The sequence below is a fragment of the Platalea leucorodia genome, assembly GCF_965183815.1.
Source record: "Platalea leucorodia genome assembly, chromosome: 5".
Classification (NCBI taxonomy): domain Eukaryota; kingdom Metazoa; phylum Chordata; class Aves; order Pelecaniformes; family Threskiornithidae; genus Platalea; species Platalea leucorodia.
In genome coordinates, this window is record NC_138827.1 from 48255155 (window position 1) to 48279958 (window position 24804).

General features: G+C 55.5%; 3 protein-coding genes across 7 annotated transcripts in view; 1 reads left to right on the forward strand and 2 right to left on the reverse strand.

The window, feature by feature from the left end:
• Positions 1-621: 621 nt before the first annotated feature.
• Positions 622-15888, reverse strand: UHMK1 (U2AF homology motif kinase 1). 2 transcript variants are annotated; one of them, XM_082314062.1, is made up of 9 exons: positions 15542-15888; positions 14242-14534; positions 11243-11434; positions 10350-10444; positions 9327-9403; positions 6205-6303; positions 5117-5205; positions 4547-4623; positions 622-1751 (listed from the first exon to the last, which is right to left on the reverse strand). In XM_082314062.1, exons 1-9 carry the CDS (start codon positions 15825-15827, stop codon positions 1595-1597), a joined length of 1365 nt encoding a protein of 454 aa, XP_082170188.1. In that variant the 5' UTR covers positions 15828-15888; the 3' UTR covers positions 622-1594. The 2 variants fall into 2 exon arrangements, with proteins under 2 accessions (XP_082170188.1, XP_082170187.1); XM_082314061.1 differs by lacking the exon at positions 622-1751 and having other exon boundaries at positions 3744-4623; positions 15542-15885.
• A 675-nt stretch (positions 15889-16563) lies between these two features.
• NOS1AP (nitric oxide synthase 1 adaptor protein) overlaps positions 16564-24804 on the reverse strand; it is a 49491-nt gene continuing 41250 nt past the window's right edge. For 2 of the 4 annotated variants that reach the window (XM_082314653.1, XM_082314652.1), the window contains exons 10-12: positions 24382-24531; positions 18838-19105; positions 16564-18737 (exon numbers count right to left, since the gene is read on the reverse strand). In XM_082314653.1, the coding sequence (XP_082170779.1) occupies positions 18245-18737; positions 18838-19105; positions 24382-24531 (911 nt within the window). In that variant the 3' untranslated portion in view covers positions 16564-18244. Of the gene's footprint in view, positions 18738-18837; positions 19106-23623; positions 24532-24804 lie in introns of those variants that run through there. The other 2 variants (XM_082314655.1, XM_082314654.1) reach the window with 1 other exon arrangement.
• Positions 19928-21050, forward strand: SPATA46 (spermatogenesis associated 46; the record flags this gene model as incomplete). Its single annotated transcript, XM_082313427.1, has 2 exons — positions 19928-19956; positions 20260-21050. The coding sequence occupies 2 exons, from the start codon at positions 19928-19930 to the stop codon at positions 20885-20887; spliced, it is 657 nt and encodes a 218-aa protein (XP_082169553.1). The 3' UTR covers positions 20888-21050.

Below are 24804 nucleotides of genomic sequence, written 5' to 3' on the forward strand. Positions count from 1 at the left end.
ACCCCAATCCACCCAAAACCCACACCAAACCGGGCAGGCGAGGTCTCTGCAAACGCGGAGCCCCGCGGAGAGCGACCCTCCCGGCCCGGCCCCGCCGCCCCGCGGGGGCCAGCCCCCGCGCGCACCGCCGCGGGCAGCGCCCGGTGAAATCAGCGCGGGCTGCGGCCAAAACGCGGTGACGCCGCCGCCCCGCCCCGCCCCGCGCGGCCCCTCCCGGCTCCGGCCGCCCGCAGCCGCCGGAGTTGTGCAACTCCCAGCGCTCCCGGGGGAGCCGCCCGCTTCAGCCGAGAGGCGCTGGTCCCTCCGGATGGCATCACTTCGGAAACCGTTACACCGGAGCCAGCGTAGAAAGTGCCCGTGCGCGGCGTCAGTAAGCGGTGCTGCCGCCGGAGCGACGGGGAGGGGAGGCGGCGGGCTCCGGCCGGGCACCGGTCAGCCCGCCGCTCCCACCGGGACTTCCAGCCGCGCCGGCGGGGCTGAGCAAGGGGCCGCCGCGTCCCCACAGCTGCGGGTGCCGAGCGCGGGATGCCAGGGCCACCCCGGCTGGGCCGCGGCCCCGTCCCCCCGCCGGACGGACCCCTGGCTACCTGGCGTTTCACCGGCGGTCCCACAAGAAAAGCATGCTGGACAACCGCTTCGTACTGAAGCATCATTTATTACCATCAGTACCAAGCACACATCCGCTCAGCAATGGTGCGTGACGGGACACAACAGTTGACGCCTAACCCGAAGGGGGGCACGTGGTTACAGGATCCGGCGCACCGGGAGGAAGCGTACTGAACGCTCTGGAAAGACAACCTGGATGCAAGGCGGTGCTCAGGCTATGTTGCTAGGAGGCTGGAGACCAGTGAGAATAAAAATCGGGAACAGAGCTCAGATCGGAGCTGACTTGTGCTTTGGCCAGTGATTTAAAAACCAGTTACCCTCCTTCCATATAATAAATAGGTGGAAGTGTACAGAACTCTCTCTCTCTCCCTCACTGCTCCCACACAGACACTGGTGGCAGAGGAAGGACAGCACTTCTCCGATTGGCAGTGATGTTTCGTGTCAGGTCAGCTATGAAACCCAGGCACCACCAAGGAACAGCTGAGCGCCAACATGTTTCGCGTTCACACGCACGCTCCAAGGGGACGCAGCCCCTTGGACTGCCTCCTCCCAAGAAGGCATCCCACCACAGCAGCACCAGCCTTCCCTGGCTGTCTTCAGAGGCTTCATCTTCCATCCCGTTCCCCCCCAGAGCAGATCTCTCCCTCAAAGGCAGCCCACGGGTTTTCACGTCTAGCTGCTGCCTAGCTAGGACTACACAGGTCAGTGCTACACCGAGGGCTCTTTGGAGGGAGCTGTGTCAGCAGTACAGATCGAGAAACCCAGCAAGCGTCAGAGTGGAAAGCCTCAACACTTCTGCAACTCAAGCAGGCAGTAATTTAGAGGTGAGGAAAGCCAGGCCCATCCAGGCACACACCGTGACAGATGCCTTGGATTGAATCACCGTGCACACTTCAGATACAATCTAGAGTTAAGAAACTCACAGGCTTTAGCAGGGCTGGAACTTATGCCAAGCCACCAACAGCTCGCTGAGACACCAGAGTGAGCTTCAGCTTGATAGAAAAAGGCTTTGAAGACAGAGGGTGAGGGATAACGACAAAATGCTTCTGCTCTGAGGAGTTTCTAAACCTCCCTGTACCCCCCAGACTGCAGAGGGAAGCCAGGGGCTAGATCCAGTGACAGGACAGAGATCAGCATCTTCAACTCTTGCCAGGAAGAAAATAAAAAAAATAAAAAAAAAAAGGCAGCTTTGGGGTTTTTGCCCAGCTCAGTGCTCAAGCCTGGTCAATGAGCATCTGGAGAGAAAATCTGGTGGCAGGAGTTTGCATCTTGAAGATTTATTTAGCTCCTAGTAAAGCAGCTGAACAAAGCCCCAGCCAAACTCTGGTGGAACAGCTCTACCATGCTGCAGGAACAGGTTGTAGCTCCTCTCTAAAGATTAATCCTGGCACAGCTCTTTATCTTTAGTTGCAAATCCAAAGCATAATTCTGACTGAAGAAGAGATATGCTTGAAAGATGACAGAGCAGCTCACAGTCCTAGACAAACGCATGTGAGAACTTAAACGCATTTAAGTTCTGCACCTGCGCCCTGGCGTCTCCCTGTCCCAGTACCGCTGTAGGTGACAGACCTCACATCCCACACCAAGGGCTCTCCGCGTCCCCAGGCGGGCTGGCACTCAGCAGGGCAGGAGCTCTTGGGTCTGCCTCTGCCAGCTGACGATGGCGTTCAACACACGAACTTCTGGGCCAAAATGCTTTCACCCCTGGCTCAGCCTGCCAGGGACAGCAACAACTCAGAGCTGAAGAGGTCAGTCAATACCTACCAATACTTAAAGAGTACTTTGAACACTGCTCTTCACATAATAAAAACCCTCACCCAGTTAATCATCCAATTCCTCCCAGACACTAAAGGTGCTTCACTGCAAGGACAGTTAAATTGAAAGCAATGAATCACACACCCTGACTACGCAAAGTTGCTTTACAGCTATGTACACCAAAGTAGCATTATTCCCAGACAAAGTCCGATCAGCAAATCACACCTTAAAACTCATTGTGGGGTATTTTTTTTTTTCTGGAAAACCTACCACCTCAAAGGCAACAGGAAAATTCAAAGAGATTGGTCCTTTCTGGGGGAGTTTGGGAAGGGCCATAGTAGACACGACTCTACGCCAGCACAGAGAGGAACTCGGACTCGTGAAATGCTATAGACATCGGATCTCCTGACACACTGCACACGCACACACAGGGCAAAAATCAAGAGGAACTTTTAAGTGCAGGATTCCAGCAAGTCCAGCATCAGCAAGATGCAAAAAGTAAACTGCAAGGTAATTCAGGTATTATTCCAGGGAAGGTCAGAGACTGTTCAGGCAGCTGCCCACAAGTTTTTCAGCTGGAGAAAAGAATCCACAAGGGCTCTCCTCCTCACTAAAACTGGTACCAGGGCTGCAAGCCAGAATACACTGGTCCCCCTCTAAGTAGGGCTGTCTCACGCTGCACTCACCAGGAGCAAAGTGCCCACCCCTGCAGGAAGAGGCTCCACTGGGTGTACGGGTTTGCACACCCCTGGGAAAGTGTCACCACCGACCCCATGCCAGCAGCTGCGTGAACGAGTGTCTGCCTATGCATTACAGCCACACAAGCAGAGAGCTTGCTCTGGAGGGAGCAGTGATGCTGCTTGCCCAGTTGTTTCCTGCCCCTCCCCCCCCCCCCCCCCCAAAGCATGTGGCTGTTGTCCCTGACACTTGGAAAGAGCTTCTCCTGGCCAGTCAAGTCTGATGACTGAGCGAGCCCTTTCCATACAGGATCTCAGATTGCCTCAGGCCCTTTGTGTAACCTATGAAGGACCAAAAGTGTCAGTGCTTCTACTCTACAAGTCTAATGGGTTAATGCAAAACCAAAACGCACAACACAGAAAAGCCAAGCATGGGACCTACGATAAATATTTGTTCTTTCTTATAAGACTCACAGGGCAGGAGTCCTGCTGAGACACAAAGAATACTGCGTGCTGTAGCACTCCTTTCCTAAAATATCACCTAAAGACACTTACGTATTACAGATGATTTGGCATCGGAGCTAGGGAGCATCAGTGCCAGCACAGGGTATATGCTAGAAAGATGACTCCACGCGACAGGATTTTCACATCACCTCAGGCTACAAAGTGCTTACAGGTTGTGTTGAGACTGAGGCCAGCATTGCTCTGATGACACGTATCCGCCATCAGTCCCTGCCCACCCCAGGCATACAAGCAAGTTCAGCTCACCGCAGGCAGTGTCACCCAGCATGCCATCTGTGCCAGGTCAGACGGATAGCTCTTCTTGGGTCACGCAGCGGTGACAGGGTAACGCCGTAGGCTCAGCAGATCTTATTTCACTGCCTTTCTCTGCTCTGTGTGATGGGAAGACTCAAAAGTCTTCCTGGTCTAGTTTAGAGAGGATGGTACTTCTGGTTCTTTATTTACCATAGATATCAACAAAAGGCAGGGAAGCCTTCCTCCCCCTCCGCACTGGAGGAGAGCACATGCATTATAGGAAAGCTTAACAAAGAAATTCGCTCTCCAGAGCAAAGTCAAGCGCTAAGGCCAAGACTTTAAATGGTCTCATTTCAAATCACTTCAAAGTGCTTGCCAAGATCTGCTCGGCCTCCCAGGCCCCCACAGTCACCACTCCTGCCACCCAAGCACCCGCTGGGGCAAAGCCACACACCCAATGTAAACAAGCAAGCACAACACACACACAAGCACACGCTGAAAGCCATCCCGGCCTCCTCTGCACATCACAAAGCAGCAGTAAAGGTTTCAAAGCCCAGTTAAGTCCTTTGCATCTCTCCTTCACAGATGACTCAAAAGCAGGGCTAGGAAGCTCTTTTGTACATTCAACTGTAAAACACGTGAGGAAGAGGAGCAAGACAACTCTCCTGATTGTTGCTACTGCCTACAGCAAGTTTTGGTACAGATATCCTCTCTTATAGGCACTCAGTGGGTAAAACGTAGCCACAACAAACTTGCCATCAAAAATCTTTCCAGTCAGCATTTTTTGGGCAGCTTTGGAATCACCAGCATTTGCATATTCAACAAAGACCTGAAAGAGAGAGAGGAGAAATAGAACTTCCAGTGCAGCATGCCACCTGCCCCCTCCCACTCCTGCAACCAGAGAAACAGTTCCCAAACCAATTTTGCCCCTCTATCCTTGGTTGAGCCCAGAGCAGTGGAGCTAAAAAGGAAGGAGCTGCACCTCTGAACTGGAATTTCACCCCTTGCTCCTCATTTCTAAGGGCAGCATATTTGGTGAGGTGGGAGAAAGTATGATGATGCTCTACATCCTCAACGCCTCCTCTCCCACCCATTGGCTTCTTCCCTTCCCTCCCATATCCCAGCTCCCCTGCTAAAGCTGTTTGGGGACCTCCTAGGTTAGGCAACCTTACATAACCAGGAAGGAACCTGTGCTGTCCTTCAAGATAAGCAGCTATTTTTAGCACTGTCCTCAGCCAGGAGATTTCCAGGAGCTGAGCAGCAGTCCTGCAGCACATAAAGAGCATGTGGGAATACAAAGCCTCTTCCCTCCATTTACTTACTTGGCCTTTACCAGGATTCTCCTTTGGAATAAGCAAGGAAACCACCGGTCCGTATTTCTGACACTCCTCCCGTATGTCTTCCAGGATATCTGAGAAAGGAAAGAGCTGGTTGTTTTTCACCTTGCAAACTAGGATGAGCCAAGAAACAAATGAAGGACACATGAACACACTGAGAACATTCAGTCAACAGATAAGTCTTTTCCTCTCAATTTAAAATAAACAATCGAGAGGTGCCATGGCAGAAGCTGACACTGCTTAATGGCCACATAATGAGATGAAGTGTCTGAACTGAGGCTCAGGAACACAGATCTGCAGGCAGTGAATCCCCGACAGCAGGGCTTGGAGCACACGGACAGTGCTTTGCCTTCCACACAAAGCCTGGCCTTCCAGTAGCTAAAACATTTGGGATTTGTGAGTGTTTTTGTTTGGTTGGTTTTTTTGTTTGTTTGGTTGGTTTTTTTTGTTATGGTGCTTGGAGGAGGGGAACTAAAGTCACTGCCACAAACCCTTCTTTGTGTGAGCAGAACCCAGCCTTTTAAACTCATATCCCCAGAGCTCTCTAGCTTTTGCCACTCACCTAGATCTGAGAGCAAGCAGAAATACAAATTCCACCAACATGCCTTGCCACCTACCACGTATAGTTTTTGTTACAGTTTAAGAACTCCAACGAGATATTTCAGTTCTCTGCCAAGATCTTGGGTAAGTTCACTAGCCAACTTTTGAGGATCTCTGCTACTGGGCCCCAGAGTCCTCCGCATGTCCAGCAGAAGCTCAGAGCCACAAACACATTATGAGGTCTGATCTTCTTCTTTGGCTAAATGCCCACAGAATAAACTTTTTTTTTTTTTTTTTTAATCTGGGATCCTTCAAAAACTCACTACAAGCTCTGCTTTCTGTCTCAATCTTTTAGTCTATTCTCTGTTGGTGCAGTTGACCCACTTGGTACCAAATCTCAGCTGAGCAGCTCTTTGGTTGCTGTTCTTGTGCCTATTAATTGCTCTTCTGCTTGCTCTTGCATCCCCAAAGCCAAACAAAACAGAGCCTGTAAGATGATATTGCTATATGGGAATTGCATGGCTTGCACCAACCTTCATATTCTTCTTCGCACTGCAGAGAAGCATCACTTAGAACATTTAGCAGCCGCAGCACAGGCGTGGGGAGCATCACCAAATCTTCGATATGGGGAGCTGTTTGACACCCACAGTCAGAGAAAAGAAAAGAAATCAAAGTCCAAAGGAGCAAGAAAACAGGAAGTTGACTCAATATGCACAATCATACACAAGCGCTTACTGCTCCTTGCAGTACGGTTTTGTTTCTCTCCACTGTTACCTGCATTTACAGCTTGTATTCTCCCCGTTTCCAACTTATCTTCACCTGTGCACCGAGAGACTCTTTCAAAGGGTTCAGTGCACTCTGCAATTATACTGAGGCCGGCACCTGAAATTGCTTTTAAAATTACAAAGCTAGCAGAAAGTAAGACTAGAGTTATGTCTGCTTAGCTCAGATTCAGAAACTGATGTGACCTCAAGAGTAATGCTAGTTGAGCAAACTGCCCTGTACACATGGAGATGCAAGAAGATGAAAGAACTACTCTGCAACCTCCCTCTCCTGTTACTGCTACCAGACAAGCTGAAAACAGGCTGGCCAACTTCTGTAACTCCAATTCTTGAACTATACTGAGGCACAAGCCTCATCTCTCTCTAGGATATCTTTCAGTTCTTCCCTAAACACCATGTAAACTCTCCCCCCTTCAAAATCCAATTGCAATGCACTGTTTCAAAGACCAGCACACAATCTTGCAACAGAAACGTGGAAAACTACTTAGTGACGTAATACAGTGCTACAGACTAAGGCACGGCCACAAGAGGGTGGCCACAAGGTGGGTAAGCTGTGATCCTGTGGACAACATTACAGGAGCAGAAATAAAGCTCACTGCTATGGGGCACTTGGCTCTAAAAACAGGCAGCTCCAGGATGGCCTGGAAGAGTGTATCATGGATACTACTGTGGAAGAAGTAAACAGTCAAGGTGGACAGACTAACGCCAAACTACGAGTCACATCCAAGAAGACACCCAGTCCTCTAGAAACTCAAAGCAGCAGGGACAGTGCTGCTTCTCCAGGGACAAAAGCTTGATTTCATGTTCCTGAAAGGGACTGGCAGGCCGGTCATGAGTTTAAGATCTGGGAGCCCAACTTGCAGTACTTGGACAGTGTCAAATGTTTTTATTTGTATTGGCAGCTACAGTAGCCGAACACAATAGCAGCACCTCACAGTTCTCACACTTGACGGCGAGAGAGAGGAGAGAAAAGGGAGGAAATGGCTCCAGTTCTTCAGCCTAAGCCTTCCGACTACATTTGCAAAGATAGCAGGCTATTATTTCCTTGGACATATTTCTCCAAGTTAAGCACACAATACATAAGAGGGAGCTGACATCTCTGCCAGGCACAGGCAGAAGACGTTGATTTCATAATGCAAGGGGAGATGACAGGCAAGCACATACGCTATAAATCTCCTCCTGTCTGACACGGAAGAGTCCTTATGAAAAGCTTAGAGGATGAAAGGCCTTATCAGTCTAGACGATGCCCAGATAGCGCTCAGGGACAGCCCTTTGAAGAAACGTGCTGCATTCAGATAACCAGGCATGTTCAAACCTCTGGAACCATTGACAAATGCATTTCTTGCAATACCCTTCTGCCCTAGGAGGTACTTTCTGCCCATCCCTTCTACTTCTCTTCAGAGTGCCAGGTGATACCAACCACGCTGACAACACAGAGGGCTGCAGCCTGCAAGCAGCTCAGGAAAGAACTTGATGAACTGGAAAGTCAAGACGTGACTGTAAATGACAAGGAAAGCCATTCTCAGCTGTCTGCTCTAAACAGAACAACCGTGTCCAAGTGAAAGGCAATGACAGATCATTTTTTGACTTCCCAGGAAAGCAACAGTAAATGCTTCTTTGTGCAGACAAGCTATGTACAAGTTTGGCAAAGAAGAGAAGCAGCAGCTAAGAAAAATTGAAGCTGTTGTATAAACTTGTAGCACTAACCACAGAAGCACCTTCCTAGGTACAGTTAGAGGTCTGTGTGTTTAAAACTAGACCAGAAAGCACTGCCAATATAGTATTCCCTCTGCTCTAAAGCAATACTGGCTGCAAGGTTCAGCTACTTCCACGGAAGGTGGCTTTGATTACAACAGTCCCAGTTTCTGAGATGCAAGAGAAGTTGAAAACAGGACCGGGTTTGTTACCTTTGCCTAATACACAGGAACACCAGTATCTTGACGTGACCTCAAGAGGCAATACTTAACCTTCACTGCAAGGTAAACCAAGCAACTTAAGAAAAGCAGGGCTGAGATTCAAGAGAAAATGCTAGCCCAGCCAGAAGCTGGATGCCTGAAGCATTAATTTATGCTGCAGAAAAGCTGGACGCAAAGCTCTTCACTGGTGTTCTTGAAAGTGGACAAGCTCTGGAGAATGCTACCGAGTTGCTTTTGGAACAGAAAACAGGGAGGGATACAAGCCTAAACAGGGAGATCTCAGCCCATCTCTTGCTGACAGCCTGCAACCCACAAGGCAGGGGTCCTGGGCAAACACTACCATTTTATTAAGTTGAAGAGAAACTGCCAGATCAAAGAGACAGTGACGTCTGTGACCTGCCACACACGCACCAGAAAAGGCAGGCCAATCACTGCAAAAATAGGCTCACACCATGAGAACACACTGGGATTATTTGACCTGTGTAGAGAAGGCAGCAGATGCTACCACCAGCCACTGCCCTAGTTGCTCACATTCCTGGCTTCTGAACTGGGAAACTCTTGGCATAAGAAAAACCACCCACTCACCATAAATAGCACTGCACCCTTCAAAAGCACCTTAACAGTCACAATATTAGGTAAGTACCTTGGCTACTTCTGTCCCCTCAGATGAATGCTGCTGCCCATACGCTCTTGGTCAGTTTGATCTGGGAAGAATTTACTGGGAGTCCAACCAGGGAAAAGCGACAGCCTGCAGGGCTAGAGGGGCAGGGGTGTGCTGAGAGCACAGGCATCGCTCTGACCTGCCTGCTGTGGTACTGCAGAGGGCTGGCGAGCGCCGCAAAGAGCAAAGGAGCGGCGACGAGGCCAGAACCAGAAACAACACAATCTAACTGCGCTCTGTGCTGCTTCCAGTACATGCTGAGAAAGCCGCGAGCAGGGGCGACGTGCACAGCTTACCAAAGGGAATGCTGAAGAACGGGCTGCATAAAGCCTTCTCAGCGGAGGCTCGCTTTCCTTGGTCACAATGAAGCATGCTGGAAGAGAAGACACCCTTATGCTCTTGCATGTGACATTCCTGCATCAACAAATTCAACTCAGGCTGGAAGCCAGTACAGAGGAATACCCTATCTTTAGGGTGTTTACGGTACAAATACAAGAGTGAGAAGCACATCTTCCAATTCACAGCTGAAGCACACCAGAAGGATCCCCTGAAAGCATTTTGGGTACATGGGACAGTAGGCTGTCCTTCTCGATGTCTCTCAGCACCAAGTGATGGAAGTTGCTCACTTACAAGTTCACAAGGAACATGGCATGTTCCAGCTCCACCTCCCCAGGCCATTCAGCCCACATCTCAGACACACATGCAGCCTCATGAAAGTGATCACACTCCGAGGAGCTCCCACATCTTTCCACAAATGGGATTCAAAGCAGCTAATAGCCCAGGGTTTGCCTGAGAACATGCCCTACGCAGCTTTACCAGCGGCTCCTGATGCTATTTCTGCCAAGTTGTGTCCTCATTCACTCTGTAGCCTCAGAGCAGAGTCACAGGACAGCAAAAACAATCCCCTCGGCAGACCTCTAGTAGAGAGCTGCACAAGTGCATTTGAATCTTGACAGCAGTGGAGAAGCAGCACTGTCTGCCCCCCTCCCTTGTTTCTGACAACACTCCCCTAAAGCAGAGCAAAGTCTCCAGTTTTCTCCAAATATAACCTCACCGGCAGGAAGTGCAAAGCACTGAGACAGCAAATGAGGAACAGCATGACTGGTATTTTTTTATGTGCTTACTCCAAACTGTGCCAAAATCAGAGAAGCTGAAGCGTCTCTGCTAATGCTTGCACTTGTTACTAGCACGGTGGCAGGGAGACTTTTTAAAAAAGAAAAAAAAAAAGCTTCAGATGTGGGCTCTAAGTTACCAAGAGCAAGGCATGAAACTTTACAGAGCACATCTTTAAGCAACAGTTAGTAAATATGATAAGATACCTTTTGATAAGGTCTCTGAGGTGATAAGCTGGAATGGCTGAATTAACCACCCCTTCACTGGCAAATATGCGATCAATGATGGCAGAACTGTTTGTCTGGAAAGAAAAAGAAACAGTGCTTAGGGAGGAAAGAAAAGACCAGGGCAAAGCTTGCAATAACCCATCATTTTCTGGACTGGATGCAGAGGGCTCTGGTACTGTGGTGTTTTGTGAGAAATCCTCAGTGCTCCAGCCTCACATGTTAAACCAGCAGGCCCACGTCAGATGAAGTTTTTCCCATTTGCCTGTGTGAAAGCTGGAAATTTCCACACGCACGCCAATTTGCTGTTACTGTGGACATTATGATGCTGAAAGGATACTCTTACAGGGAAGGGGAACACAAAACAAAGTTATTTCATACAGACCAGAGGACAGAGTCAGGCTCCAAGCTCGCACCACAGAGCCTTCCTTTTGTTTTCTCAGGATATAGACTTACAAGAAGATCCCCAGATTAGTGCTAATGTTAGACTAAAACCAGCAAATAATTCCTCTGTCATTGTGCTGCTGAACTAGCTGGCAGCCATCAGCCATCCATTTCGTTCTTCCTTCTGTGCCACACTATAGCCAGTGCAACTCACCTCCCAAATCTTGGCAAGACACAGGCTCCAAACACAGAATCCTGGAGCCCTCAGCTTTCAGTAACCTGAACACAGGCAGCATTCAGACACGCCAGTCTCGCAGGGCAGGCGGGTCTTTAAGGCTCTGGAACTTTAATTCTCAAGGCAATAGGATTAGAGAAACATCCTGGAAACACTCTCTAATTGCCAGGTGCTACCTCACAAATCCAGGTTACAAACAAGAAGCAGGAGGACTTGTTTGGTGCAAGCACGAATGCCTGCAGCAGCTCCCACTCACCTTCCATTCCTGAGATTGGACTGTATGTTTCAGTTTCATTCCTGAGAACATTTCCAGTAAAACGATTCCCAGACTCCACAGATCCACAGCAGAGGTACACTCCGTCTCACTCTGGAGCCCTGCCTGTGCCAGGCAGTTCTGCAGTTCTGCCTCTGGAGCCCGATACCCGTCTGTTTGAATATATTTCACATCCTACAGAAGATCAAACAAACACAAAAAGTTAATTTTCCAGACTCAGGTTCTCCGCTCTATCCTTAAATCAGTTCACAGAGGCCCTTCCGAATGGGTGACCAAAATACTACTGCTAAATTGACAGAAAGCATTGTACAGCCAGTCATGTTAGGCAGGCAATTCAACTTGCTATACTGCTGTGTTGATGAGGAAAAAACCAAGACCGTCTGGAAGAGAAAACATCTCCCAGCAAAACAGCAGGCATCCCACTAACATCTGATCTTGCTGAAAGACAGCACTGCTGGCAGGAAGAGGCTGGATGTCACTGCAGACTGGCCTACTAACATCTCATAAGCGCAGACGACGCTAGAAGTTTCAGGATAAGGGCTGAACACCCACAACATGCTCCCACGTCGGCTGCATGAGAGCACAAACAGCCCGGTCTCAACAGTGAGGATCAGTAACAGCTGCCATTATTCAAGTACTGATGTTCTCTGGAACAAAATGTTAAAAGAATGAAGCAAACACCTAACGCTCAGACAAGGAAATTATCAAAGGCGCTTCCCACGCACCTCTTCCTTCTCCCCCTTGCAGCCAGAAGTGCTACAGCAATCAATATCTGCCCGGCTGCCACGGCTGGCAGAGTAAAATAAAATGCCCATGCGCTTGCTTGCTTAAAAGGAAACAGGAAATTATAGAATCACACAAGTGCTGGATGGAGGGGCTGCTCTGAAGGTCTCCAGTCCAGCCTCCTGCTCACAGCCAGTACCTGACCAGTCAGCTGTGGCTTTGTCTGGCCAAGTCTTCTAAGTGTCAAAGGCAAAACGCATGCTGCATCTTTTTAGCACGGGAGGGCTCATTTTAGACACGCTGATGCGACTCAAGGAATGACAGAAGAATATGCAAGCCTACTTCCTGGATAGAGTGCAGGACTGGGAATTCTTACCAGGGAAATATATTCGAACCAAAATTATCTGGTTCTCTGACTGAAAATAAAGTTTACAAAAGACATTTTCAGGCAACAGAGCTCAAAAGTGTTTTATGAACTTAAAAAAAAATTGATAGACAAATTGCTCATCAGCGTCCCTCCTCCTATCAGCAAAGAGCAGAACCTCTAGGATGGCAAAAGCAGCAGTTTATCAGCCTCACCAAACAACATTTAGAGATAGAGAAAACACCGTGGTCAATGCCACCAGCAAAAATTGCGAGACGGAATTTCACTCCTACGATCTAAAGCATTTTGAGAGATGAAAGTGGCTGAGACCTTGCTCGATGTACAGCCGTTCTCTGTTAAACAGTAACGGCAGTAAAAGTTATGCAAGGATAAGCTCGGCAGAGTTGTCACAAATAAAAGTAATATAGTCTTGACTCAGATAAGGAAATCATGCACGTGTGCTGCTGCCCAAGGCAGAGGTGGTGAGGGGAAGCCAGTGCACATTCAAAGCAGGGTTAGAAGGTTCACCCGTACAGCCAGCATATTTCTGAGAATGGGCAAAGGAAACTCAGTCCAAAGTAAGCAGATTGGAAGGAACCATAGAAGCAAATAAAACACCTAATCAAATATTATGAGGCAATTCACAGAGCAAGCAGCAAAACACAGATCTGAATTAAAAAAAAAAAAAAACTGCATAAGACACAGGACACCAGGAGAATGTTTTTTGCTGATAGACAGCAACAGATTAGCAGCAGCGCAAACCAGCATTCAGCCAAGAACGTGGGAGAACTGAAGAACAACATGGAGGAGTTAAGAAGTACAAACATTAAAAACAGCTCCTGTACCAAAGAATTCAGAGACAGGTCATCCACACAATCCTCTGACATTCACAGAGCTGTACAGTCACATTCACAGGCTGTACCGTCAATACCAGGTAAACCAGTAAAAAAAGTATATGGATTTAAAACCTCTAAATGAGTAGAGTGCACGGGGTAGGAAGAAGCCAGGACAATGTTTGCACAGAAAAATCATAGCTCGTTTACTAGACTTACTGCCCGTTACCCAGGGATTAAAGGCAAATTTGCTAAGAGGCTACCTGATCAAAAATCTTTACTGATACCCCTCACAGGCCGTTCCTGAGAGAAGGAGGGGTGAAGGAAGCTCTAAGATGCCACCAGTAGAACCTCCTGAGGCTCTCTGCTTCCATCAGAGGCCATGGAAGAGAATACAAAGGGCAAGAACTTACAAAACCCAGTATCACCAAGACAAAAAAGTGACAGCACGAAGAGGGAGTGAAAGCCCAGCAACTGGGAAAAACAGAGCAGAACAGGCAGAGATCTGTCCGTGCCAGTAAAGAATGGACACTGCCTACCCATAGCACGGGAAAGAAACATCCAGACTTACTGAAAAAGGGAAGCTGCTGAAGATGGAATGAATGTGAAGACAAGCACAAGGACACTGCCAGAGATAATGCAATTGACTCGGGAGGCTGATGGTGAAGCCTGGATTATTACTACATACGATAAGGGATGATAAAAGGGAATTCTACAGATCTGGGTGCTCCCACTTGTCTGACCACATAAAAACTAGCAAACTTTCCAGGAAGCTGAGACACCACTTTTTTCAGTGCATCATTAACTTTGGAATTTGTGGTCATGCGTAGCACAAAGGCTAAGACATCAACAGAAACCAGAGACATGCAAGGAGAATGGGAACATGAGCTTCCATTGCTGGGGCCAGAAAACATTTTAGCCTTTTCCAGAAAACCCTGAGGACCAGCTCAGCTACTACTCTGATCAAGTCACGTTAAGCCCTACACTCATGAGCCAAAAGCATCACAGACCCACACAACTCAACACAGAGCCAATGGCTTTGAGAGCAGCACGTCCCAAACCTGATTCCCTTCTTTGAAGCTAAGTCCAAAGTCAATGAGCTTAAAGCACTCCTCCTCCGCGCTCCACAGGATGTTGCGTGGCTTGAGGTCTGCGTGCACGTAGCCTTTGTGGTGCAGGAATGCCAGGGCTTCGAGAACATCTCGGGCGCAGTGCTGGATCATCCACATGGAGCAGCCCTGGTTGCTGGAGTGCAGCAGCAGCTCGGACACGCTGATGTCCAGCAGCTCCAGCAGGAGACAGCGAGACGGGCCATTTGCAGAGTAGTGGTTGGTGAACACGCCGTACAGCGTCACTACGATGAGACGCATTGACAGGCATTGGTAATGAGCAATTACACGGTCATCACACTCCACCGCTCTCCGCTACTGCCCAGGAGATCACAAAAGCTGCAGGAGGCAGCTCATCTGCTTTACAAAGTGTGAAGTTCAGAGAGAGGGAGAACCAAACTTCAGAGGGAAGCAGCAGAGTCTCCCAAGGCCCTGCCAGGCTCTGCTAAAGCAACGGGGCCGGGTGCTCCTACTCAGGACAATCTCTGGGACATAGAGGAGCAGATCCCAGTGGGTAAAATGGAGGTAGCACCACTCTTTTTGGGACACCTGCCAATCTCTTCCTCTGTGTGTCTAGGTATATTACAGCATTAAAAAGCGTTTCACACAGACAAAAAAATCAGCGTCGGGAGAACCTGGGAGCTTCCACCTCCCAGACGCAGGCTTCCTCCCTTCCCATTCCCACCCACGCAGCTGCCCGGCGGCTCCTGCCAGAGCCGGGCAGGGCTGGCTGGCAGGCGAACACCGCCCCACGCCGCCCCACCGCCGCCCCATAGGCAGGACGGCTCTCGCCGGGGCGGCTCAGGCCGCCCTGCCCAACAGAGGACTTGGGGGCGACCTACTCTGCCTACCCAAAGGGCGATGCCCATCTCCTGCCCACCCCGCGGAGGGGACCCGCGGGCCCCCGGCCCCGGGGAGGGGCGTGGGGTACGCAGGAGCCTGCCCCCGGGGGGTACGAGGGGGGTGTGCTTCGGGGTGTCCAGGCTCGGGCCCTCAAACCTGCCTGCCCAGGGGTGCCAGCCCAAGGGGCGCGCCGGCCCGGGGGCCCCTCGCCCTGCCGGGGGGGCGGCCTGGGGGCGAGGGAGCCCATATTCCCGAAGGGGCTGGGGGTTCCCCTCCCGGGTTGGGGGGTGGCTTGGGGACACCAGTTTGCCCCGGGGGGAGCCAGTCTGGGGCGGGGGGGGCGCGAAGGGGGGGTCGGGGAGCGGGGGGTCGCCGGGGGGTGCCCGGGCGGGGGGGCGGGTGCCGTTACCGATGTTGCGGTGCCCGCGGAGGTGCTCGAGCGCGGCGCGCTCCTTGCGGAAGCCGTACTCGGCGCAGTCGGCGGCGGGCGGGCGGGCGCCGGGGCGACGCGCGGGGCCGGGCCGCGGCGGGGGCGGCACGAACTCCTTAACGGCGCCGGGGGGGGCCCGCGGGTCCCCGCAGCAGCGCACCCGGTAGACGGAGGCCGAGGAGCCGCTGCCCAGCGGCGCCTGCACCTCCCACAGCCGGCCCAGCGCCTCCAGCAGCGGCGCCGCGCCCCACACGCACCCCGACATGGCGCCGTGCCGCCTCACATCGCCCCCCCGCCGCTGCCCCGCCGCCGCCGCGCGACCGGCACCGGCCCCGGCACCGGCCGCCGCCGCGCTCCGGCCGCCATGACACCGGAAACGGGGCGGGGCGGCACCGCCCGGCGGCCCCTCCCCTCCCGCGGCGCGGGGCGGAGCCGGCGGCGGGGCGGGCCTGGCGCGGGGCTCCCGGCCCCTCGGCCCGGGCGGCGGCGGGGGCCCGGCCCCTCAGCCCAAGCACCGACCGGGGCCTGTCCTCTCAGCGCTCCCGGGGTCCCCTCCCCTCGGCCCGGGCACCGACCGGGGGTCCCGTCCCCTCAGGCCCAAGCACAGCAAGGCGGCCATGTCACCCCCTCAGCCCGGGCACCGCCGAACTCCCCCAGCCTCCCCCAGCGCCCCGTGGCCGTGCCACCGGGCCCGGTTCCCGGGACGGGGGTGCCCTTTGCAGGTGTCAGGCCTCCGGCAGCGCTTTTTGGGGATGTTTCCCTTAACCCCATGGCTTTAACACGGCAGCCCCCGTCGTCCTGGGCGATCACCCCAGCAAGCCCGGGGCTGGAGGGCGGCTTTCCCCGGCGCCCTCAGCTGCACGGGGCCGCCGCCTCGGCCCTCTGCCCTGCAGCCCCCACGCAGCAGCGTCCAGCAGGTCCCCGGCCTCATCGGGGGGCTTCGGGGCTACGCCGAGCTGGCGCAGGCGGTCCCCTCCCATCAAGGGACTGCTACGTGTCAGTCGGTAAAAAAGAAAACAAAAATTTATTGTGCAATCTGCATTTTTTGTCCCAAACTACATACACACCCTAGACAACATAAATAGAGGGACTGGACCAGCAGTGAGATTCCCTTGTGATCGGCAGGGTTGGAAGACGCTGGTTCCTCAAAGAGGGGCTACAAGCCCTTGTTTCCATCAACATATACAATGCAGTGTAGGTCTAGACAGCATACGCACGTATATAATATATACTCATATAGATTTCCGTTTGTGGGGTGGCATCAGCCGTGCACAGCATCATCGCATTATACACAGGGTGTGTCACACCTCAGCACCGGCCGCCAGCCGGCCACGGGCCCTGCACCGCTCTGGCGTCTCCTCGGCTCTGGCGCGGGGCCTCCCGAGCGCTGCAGAGCCCCGGCACCCGCCCCGCCGACGGGCAAGGAGGCCCGGTGGCTGCTCCCAGGGCAAAGGGAGCGCTCAGGCCCGCGGCCTCCCTCCTTCAGCAGCAGCACAACGCGGTGGAAGACATTTCTTCAGCCCAACTGCCCTGTGTGGCCCAGGAGCAGCTGCAAGCAGAGGTGCCACATCCATGAGCCCCTAGCCTTCTCCAGCCCAAAGCTGGTCTTTGGAGCCTCTCCTCTCAAAACCACCTTTGCGGTGAGGATGCACGTAAAAGCTCTAAGCAAAGTGCCATCTCGCAGCTGCTTCCTTGTACCGGCCCAGGGGCGCACAGGCTGGCTAACCTCTCCTGTAATTCATGGGGAAACAATCATAGAGCAGTATTAGAGGACCACATGGCTGCTTGTGTCCCAGTCTCGTGAAGACGTCACCGTCCCAGGAAATAATGGAGAGCGGTGGCGCTGGCCCACATGGAGTGGGCTGCCTGCCTGGGCAGGTCCGTCTGGTCCGTGGTGGCTGGGGCGAGACCAGGAAACAAGTGAAAGCTGGAAGGAGGTCTCACGGGGAGCTCGACGCACCGCCAGAGCCCGCTGGCCAGCAGCCATGCGGCCCCAGGCATCCAGCCCTGCTCCCTGCCAGAGCCCATGCCACGAGCGGGTCTCCTGCAGCTGGGGCTCCACTGCAAAGAGAGATGGCACTGAGACGACTAACGTCAAGGGGCTGGCACCTGGAGAAGGCCTTGGGGGCATCTGCCATCCTGGCTCCCAGGCACTGGGCACGAGGGCTGGGTGAACCTGCTGGCACACCGGGATGGGGTATCTCAGCGAGCACATGATATAAGCTCGGACATGCTCCAGGCTGGAGCAGCCAGCCCAGATGTGGGGGACACTTGGCCCAGCACAGCTGACTGGGTTGGGGGCAGGCTGGCGTTTCTGCACCCATCCGTGCACGAGGACCCAGGCTGCTGAGCAAGCCCACCCTCGGTCCCCAGCTCAGCGTGGCCCCTGGCTGCAGACAGGATGGTGGCACCTTGGCAGGATGGGAGCTTTGCAATGATGGGTGAATAGGCCCGGGATGGGGCTGCAGAAGCTGTGGCAGGACAGGCTGTGCCCCTCCTGGGAATCTGGGGAGAAATGGGGTGTCATGGCTCCCCACACCCCATGCTGGGGTAAGCAATGGCTCCTGCCACGCTGGGGCTATCCCCTCTCCAAAATAATGACCCCAAAAATGGCAAGTGGCAGTGAGAGATGTGTTTGGGAGAGCCAGCCCCCACAGTGCCCCCATCACAGCTCCGCCACTGCTACTCGAAGGACAGCAGGTCAGGATGAGGCCCCTCCACCTCCCGGCCAGGGGTGCATGGCTCCGGCCGCCCTGTGCTCCCCGGCAGCTCACGCTCCAGCCCTGGTCTCCGGGAGGGCTTCTCTGTGCAGGCTGAGGTCTCGGTAGCCCTCTCGCCTGCTCTCCACTGGCTCTCCAGGCTGCCCTTATGGATGAGGTCGGGCACGGGGAGGGCAGTGGTGGGCTGCTCCCCACTCGGCTCTGGGGTGCCAGTCATGCTGGGGACCCCAGGGCATTCTGGAGGGGATGGGTCCCTGGTCCCCGGCCACTCCTCTGCGGGGTCGGGGTGGGCTGCGGGCAGTTCGGGGGGCTCCTCCGTGCTGCTCCTTGGGCTGGTCCCTCCCGGCTGCGGCGCGATGAGCATGTCCTGCGGGGTCTTCAGGGCACGTGGCGTCCGCTTCTTGGTGACAGGGGGCGGGGGGTCCAGCCGGGGGAAGGTGTCCAGCCCCACAGCCCTGCAAGCACAGAGGAGCAGTGACATGCAGCCCCACGCCAGGGCCCCTCCAGCCTGTCCCCATGGCCCCGCTGCAGGGTGCACGCCACAGAGACACTCACCCATCCTCGCTGGCTGGCTGTCCTGTGCCCAGCATGGCCCCGGCGCTGGCGTTCACCTCCATCACCCCCACGCTGGGGAGGCCGGCTGGCTCCTTGCGGCGCAGGAGGTCGTTCACCTTCGCCCCCACGGCCTTGCCCAGGTTGCGGAGGTGCTGGCTGCCGGCGGGGCGGGAGGGCTGCAGTGGGGCGCCCGCCACAGCAGAGATGTGCTGTGGCCGTGGGGTGGGTGCTGTGCTGGCACTGGCGTTCTCAAACATGCTCTGGTCCACTGGAGGGGGAAAGGGAACAGAGAGGGGGCGTGAGCCGGGCTGAAGGAGGGACCCTGGCAGGGATAGCATGTCCCAGAGCTGCCCACCAGCTCCCAACCCAGCAGCACGGGGGACACAATTCGGGGGACAGGGAGGCTGCTCCTGCAGCCCTGCAGAGGCTGTGGGCAGCCAGGCCATGCCAGGGCTGCGCAGGGCAGTGCATGCAGTGGGGACAGCATGGGGCGAGACGGGGTAGCAGTGAGCCCAGGGCTCCACGCTGGCGTAGCCAACACACCGAGAGCGTCTCTTACCTGACACCGAGCGACTTGGGAAGCAGGTTGTGGAAAGAAAGAGAGAGAGAGAGGATTTACCAAGGGAATGGCAAGGGGAGAGTGGGCTTGTCCCTTCCACGCTGCTGGGCGAGGCGCACTGCCAACCCCCTGCCCAGACCTGCCACACTGCCCACGGAGATGGGACTTACGTGGGGCCCCTATCAGCCAGGCACCCATGGAGCAGCGGGGGTTCTCCGGGGGCACCTCCAGCCTGGGCTCTGCACTGCCCACCCCAGCAAGGCTCCCTCTCCAGCCCAGGCTGGCTGTTCCCTTGCACTGGCCACACTCCCCAGAGACCCTGGGGGCCGAGCCCACTGCCCAGGAGCATCCTGCTGTGCACTGTACACACATGTGACATCAGCCCTTTGTGACGTCAGCCGATGACGGCACTGGTATCATGGCGCAGGAGCCACACACCGGCTACGCGAGGGTGATGGAGAGCTTCGTCCTTCCCACTGTCTCCATTGGGGCTGTGCCCCGTGGCACCAGGACAAGAAGCCCGGAGGCCCCATGCCGCTGGGGCCCTGCCAGCCTGCCTGGTGAGCCTGGTGCCTGCCAGCTGTGGCCAGGCAGGGGGTGCAGGCAGCCGGCACTGCCTGTGGGGAGGGCTCCCCCTTGTACCTCCTGGGCATGGCCACGGCACCGCTCAGCCTCCTGCGGCACAGCGAGGGCCTGCGGGCAGACAGGCTGTGGAGGGGTTTAGCTGGGCATATCCTCCTGCGCGGGTGGGAAAAGGGGACTGGGAACACCCATGGCAGTGGGTGCTTTCTGGGGACCTGGGGGGGTCCTGCAGTCATACCGCACCTCTGAGCTACACCAGTTTCTCCCCTATGTCTTCCCAGCAGGAATTCTCAAAGCTGTGGGTGCTGCCCCTGGGAGCACCAGAGGAAGGGTCCCCAGCACCACTGCCAACCCTGGGGGGGGGGCGGCCGGGCTCTTGCAGAGACCCCCAACTCATTGCAGACCCTTTCCTCCACAGCCTGTGGCCCCTCAGCTGCGCCAGGCAGCGAGCTCCCTGCCCACACCTGCACCATCTACCGGCCCTGGTTCTCGCCCTACAGCTACTTCATGTGTACCAAAGGAGCCGCCCAGCAGCACCTGGGCAGCCTCTCCTCCAGCCTGGCTGCCAGCAACTGGGACCCTGAGGAGCCCGATGACCTCTCGGAGATCGTCTGCTCCTCCTCTGGCTCCTTGGACCAGCCCCCCGAGAGGGACAGGCCGGCCAGCGGCGGAGCCAGCATCACGGTCCGGGACATCCTCACCGCTTCCCAGCGGCAGCCAGTGCCCCAGCGTGGCTACCAGTGCATGTCATGCTGCCGCATCTTCCCCACGCTGTGGTCAGTCAAGACCCACATCCAGCACAGCTCCCAGGAGGGCTACAGCTGCAAGGTGTACTACCGCAGGCTCAAGGCCCTGTGGGAGAAGGAGCGCAAGGAGCAGGAGGCTGCAGCCCCCCGGGCACCCTTGTAGCCCTGCCAGCCAGGCAGCCGCCGCGGGAGGGCACTGCTCCATCGCTCCTGCCAGCAGCAGAATAAATTGTTTTATGAGCAGCCGGCCCTGTCAGCCTGCTGCTCTTCCCTACACAACAGTTCTGCCATCCTTTAAGAGAGGCTCTTCCCGACTTTTCCTTCCCCAGCAACCAAAAATCTCCCGAGCCCCTGAAAGCGCCGCTTAGCATCTCCGCATCTCTGTGGTGCACACTGCAGATGCTGGGAACCCCCCGGCACCCTTGAGCTGTCAGGTCAGCCCCGAGACGAGCCTGTGCTGTGCACTGGCTGAAGGGGAAGGCTGAAACCCCTCTACCCTCAGCAACATTCGGGGCACCTCGCTTTCATGGGCGGCCTGTGGCTGGCACCGCAAGCAAGGGTCCCGCAGGGGATGATGCTTAGGTTGGAGGGGGTCTATGCAAGGCCAAGGGATGCCACCATCACTGCTGGCTCCCAGCATGGAGGGGGAGAGAAGTATAGGAAGAGAGAGAGTCAGCGAGAAGGAAGAGACAACAGAAAGCCTTGAGAAATAGAAAGATTTATTTAGCAAAAGCCAGTCGACCAATGACAACACCCAAGGGTTAAGTGCACTTACATTGACAGATTGGTTTCCCAGATAGATTGAGTCAACAGTTAGTAACACCACAGTTGTAGGAAAAGAAAGGACAAAAAATATAGCTATAAATTCCCAGTCAAGGTCCATAACAAAAGTGAGAGGCTAGAGAGGCATCTTGGAGGCAGCACTGAGTTAGGAGGATCATTTACACATGTACACTCGCGGTGCGGCAGGGTGCTGGCAGGGTCCCACCTGGCTCTGGCAGCACCCCCTCAGCCCGTGGAGCACCCACCACCGTCCCCTGCAGGCAGAGTGCCACGCAGGAGCCCGAGCCCGAGCCCACAGCTGGTCCCGACAGCTCCTTGCAGGGCACCGCCTGGGCTGCACGTGTGCAGCAGGGACAGGCAGGAGCAGTGGCCTGGGGAGGTGGCTCAGCCCTGCCTGCTTTCTGAGGCAGCCCAGCCTGGAAGAGACCTCCTGCCTGCTGCTGCTCCTCTCAGGCTCTCCCTTCGCCTCCTCTGCATGTATAGCTGAGCTCCTGCTATCCCCGCTCCTGCATGATCTGTCTCCCCACATGGAAATCCCTCTCCAAGCTCACCCACGCATCCCTACCCTGCCTGTGCTGTGTCCTGTGCATGCTGCCATCCCCGTCTCTCCCTCCTGGCGGGACCAGCCTCCCACCCCATGCTTTCACCTCCAACTGCTGCGAGCTGGCAGTGGGATGTTGGGGTCCCCAGCAGAGGGGCTGGCACACCGCTGTGCCCACAGCGGTGCAGGACAGGGCATACAGAAGTATTGGTGGCCAGAGGACAGGAGCACTCGGGTCCCAGCCAGCACCCGCTCCCACTCTGCCCCCTCTGTGGCTGGTGCAGGGCCTCCCCTGGCTACGAGACCACTGCTGGGGACCCTGAAACATGGCCTTCCTTCCCACTGGGACTCTCTAGCTCCTCACAGTGTCCAGCCTCCTCCTGTGGTGGAGGGTGCATAGCACAGCTCGTACTGACCCCGGGGGTCTCACCTCAGCAGCCCTCAGTCCCAAGGGGACCGGCGCAGAATGAAGCGATGGACCTTCCTCAGCAGGAGGGCTAAGCCCTGGAGGAAAGCAAGAGCCCGTGCCTGGGAGACGCTCAGCTAGGGGTTAGGTACAGGCAGATCTAGCAGAGACAGAGCTGGTGAGGGCAAGAGCAGAGGGAAGCAACAAAGCAAAGCAGAAGCAGGATAGGAGGGTGGATGGGAAGACAACTGTGCCAATCCCCACCTCACTGAGTGTTTCCACAAGGAACAGGGGGGACATCAGGACTCTGGCTCACACCCCTTCAGCTGTGGCCTCTTAGAGGCTGCAACAACAGGCAGCTGATAGATGTGCTTGCAGAAAAGAGACAAGCTCTGGATCCCTTGGAGGCTCCCACAGATGCCTCAGCCATGGGCATCTCAGGGTCTGGTGGGGGATCCTGAGATCTTGGATTCACTTTTCTGGAGGGTGCAAACCAGAGATGTGAAGGAGCCCACCTGCAGACACCAGCAGTTCGCTCCCCATCAAGGGGCAGCAAGCGCACCCATCCTTGCACACAGCCAATGCCAGCACTGCATCCCCCAGCCCTGGTCTGGGGGCAAGCAACTGTTTGGAAATGGGCGGGTTTGTCTATAAAGCAAAGCAAGGAGTTTGTGGTAATGGTGGGTGCAGGAAGTGCTTGAAAACATGACTTGAGAGCACCAGAAAGGCTTTGAAACCTGGCAGCCATGCCGAGGAGCCCAAGGACCAGGCAACGAGGGAAGGATACCTCACAGCCCTGTGCTGTGTGCCCTGGCTCCCTGCTCCTCGCTGAGCCGTGCCTTCCTCTCCGCTCCACAGCCTGGGAGAGGAGTGGGCAGTGCCCGCGCACCCTCCACCTGCCTCAGGCAGGGACAAACCCTGCCCTGGAAGTGCCACAAACACCAGCACTCTGCCAAGAGCTGCCTGCGCCTGGCCACCCTGTGCAACCTCGTCTCACCCCTTCAACTCCTTCCCAGGCTTGTCCCCACTGTCCGTCCTTCTGCTGTCTCACCTCTCACTCGCACACCCACCCCAACAGTGTACTGTCACCAACCCTAACCACCGCACTAGCACAGCCCTGGCCTCATCTCCCACCCTCTCCACCACACAGAGAGCCAGATCCCCTGCCAGTGGCTCTGTCCCTGCTCGTTGCCCCATGCTGGGTCCTCGGTTGCTCTTGTCCCCACTCACTGCCCCGTGCTTGCTCTCTCATTCCCCCAGCAAAAATCTTCACCTGCTTTACGGCTCCCCCCTGCAGCAGCACCGGCAGCAATGGCTCATCAGGCAGGGAGTCCTTTGCCTCTGCCTGACCTCAAAACACAGCTTGCAGGGGGACGGGGACCAGGGGGTAACACAAGCAGCTGTCAGCTCGCCATCCGATGCGAAGCGGGGACACTCCAGCTCAGCACACAAGCCCAAGCATGCTGGAGCACAGCATGCCCAGCGCACCCCCTCGGCACGGCTCCATCCTCACCTCCGTACGCCTCCCAGCTGTATGCTGCAAGCCTTGCGCTCCCTCCTCCGCCCTCTCTCTCTCTGGGCTGTCCTGTCCCTGCCAGGGCCAGGGGGCTACGGCCAGGGCCCAACCCAGCTCCGGCGGGTCCCGGCTGCTCCACACCACCTTCTGCCGACCCCTACACCGCGATCTCGTCCTCCAGGCTGTCACCCAGGTCCTGCCTGGGCTGGACGTGGAGCAGGTGCGGCGGTTCCTCCTGGGACCAGGAGTCGCGCTCCTCGCTCTCGTCCGTGTTGGACTCGTACTCGGAGGCAATGCCCGACTCGCGGAACTTGATGAGCTCCAGGCTGCCCAGCGCCGGCTCTGGGGCGGGCGGCCCCGAGTCCGGCAGAAAGCGGTAACACTCCAGCTTCACCAGACAGTCGTTCCTACCTATGGGGCTGCCCAGGGCGCTGGGGAAGCCTGAGCTGGGGCCCAGTGGCGGTGGGTGGGTGTCCTCGGGCTGCGGGGTGGTCGGGTCGCAGAGGACGGGGAGGACGTTGGAGCGGAATGTGATCTCCAGCAGACTGTCCTGGGAGCCTGCTGCAAGAGAAGGGCACGGCTGAGAGGCAGACACTGCCACCCTGGCTTGCCTGGGCATCCCCCGGCCACCATGGCTGCCTGCAGACTGGCCAGAGGAGGACGATCCGGGGCCATTTGGGTGTCAACCTCCCCAACACCACCGTTTAGAGGGGGTCACTTGGTGCCACTGGTGCCAGAAGCTGCTGCTGGCCAGCAAAGTGCCAGTTTTGCAGGATAAAAAGTTATCTATCTCCCACCCCAACTACTTTGGGGAGCTGATGGCCACGTCTGCTG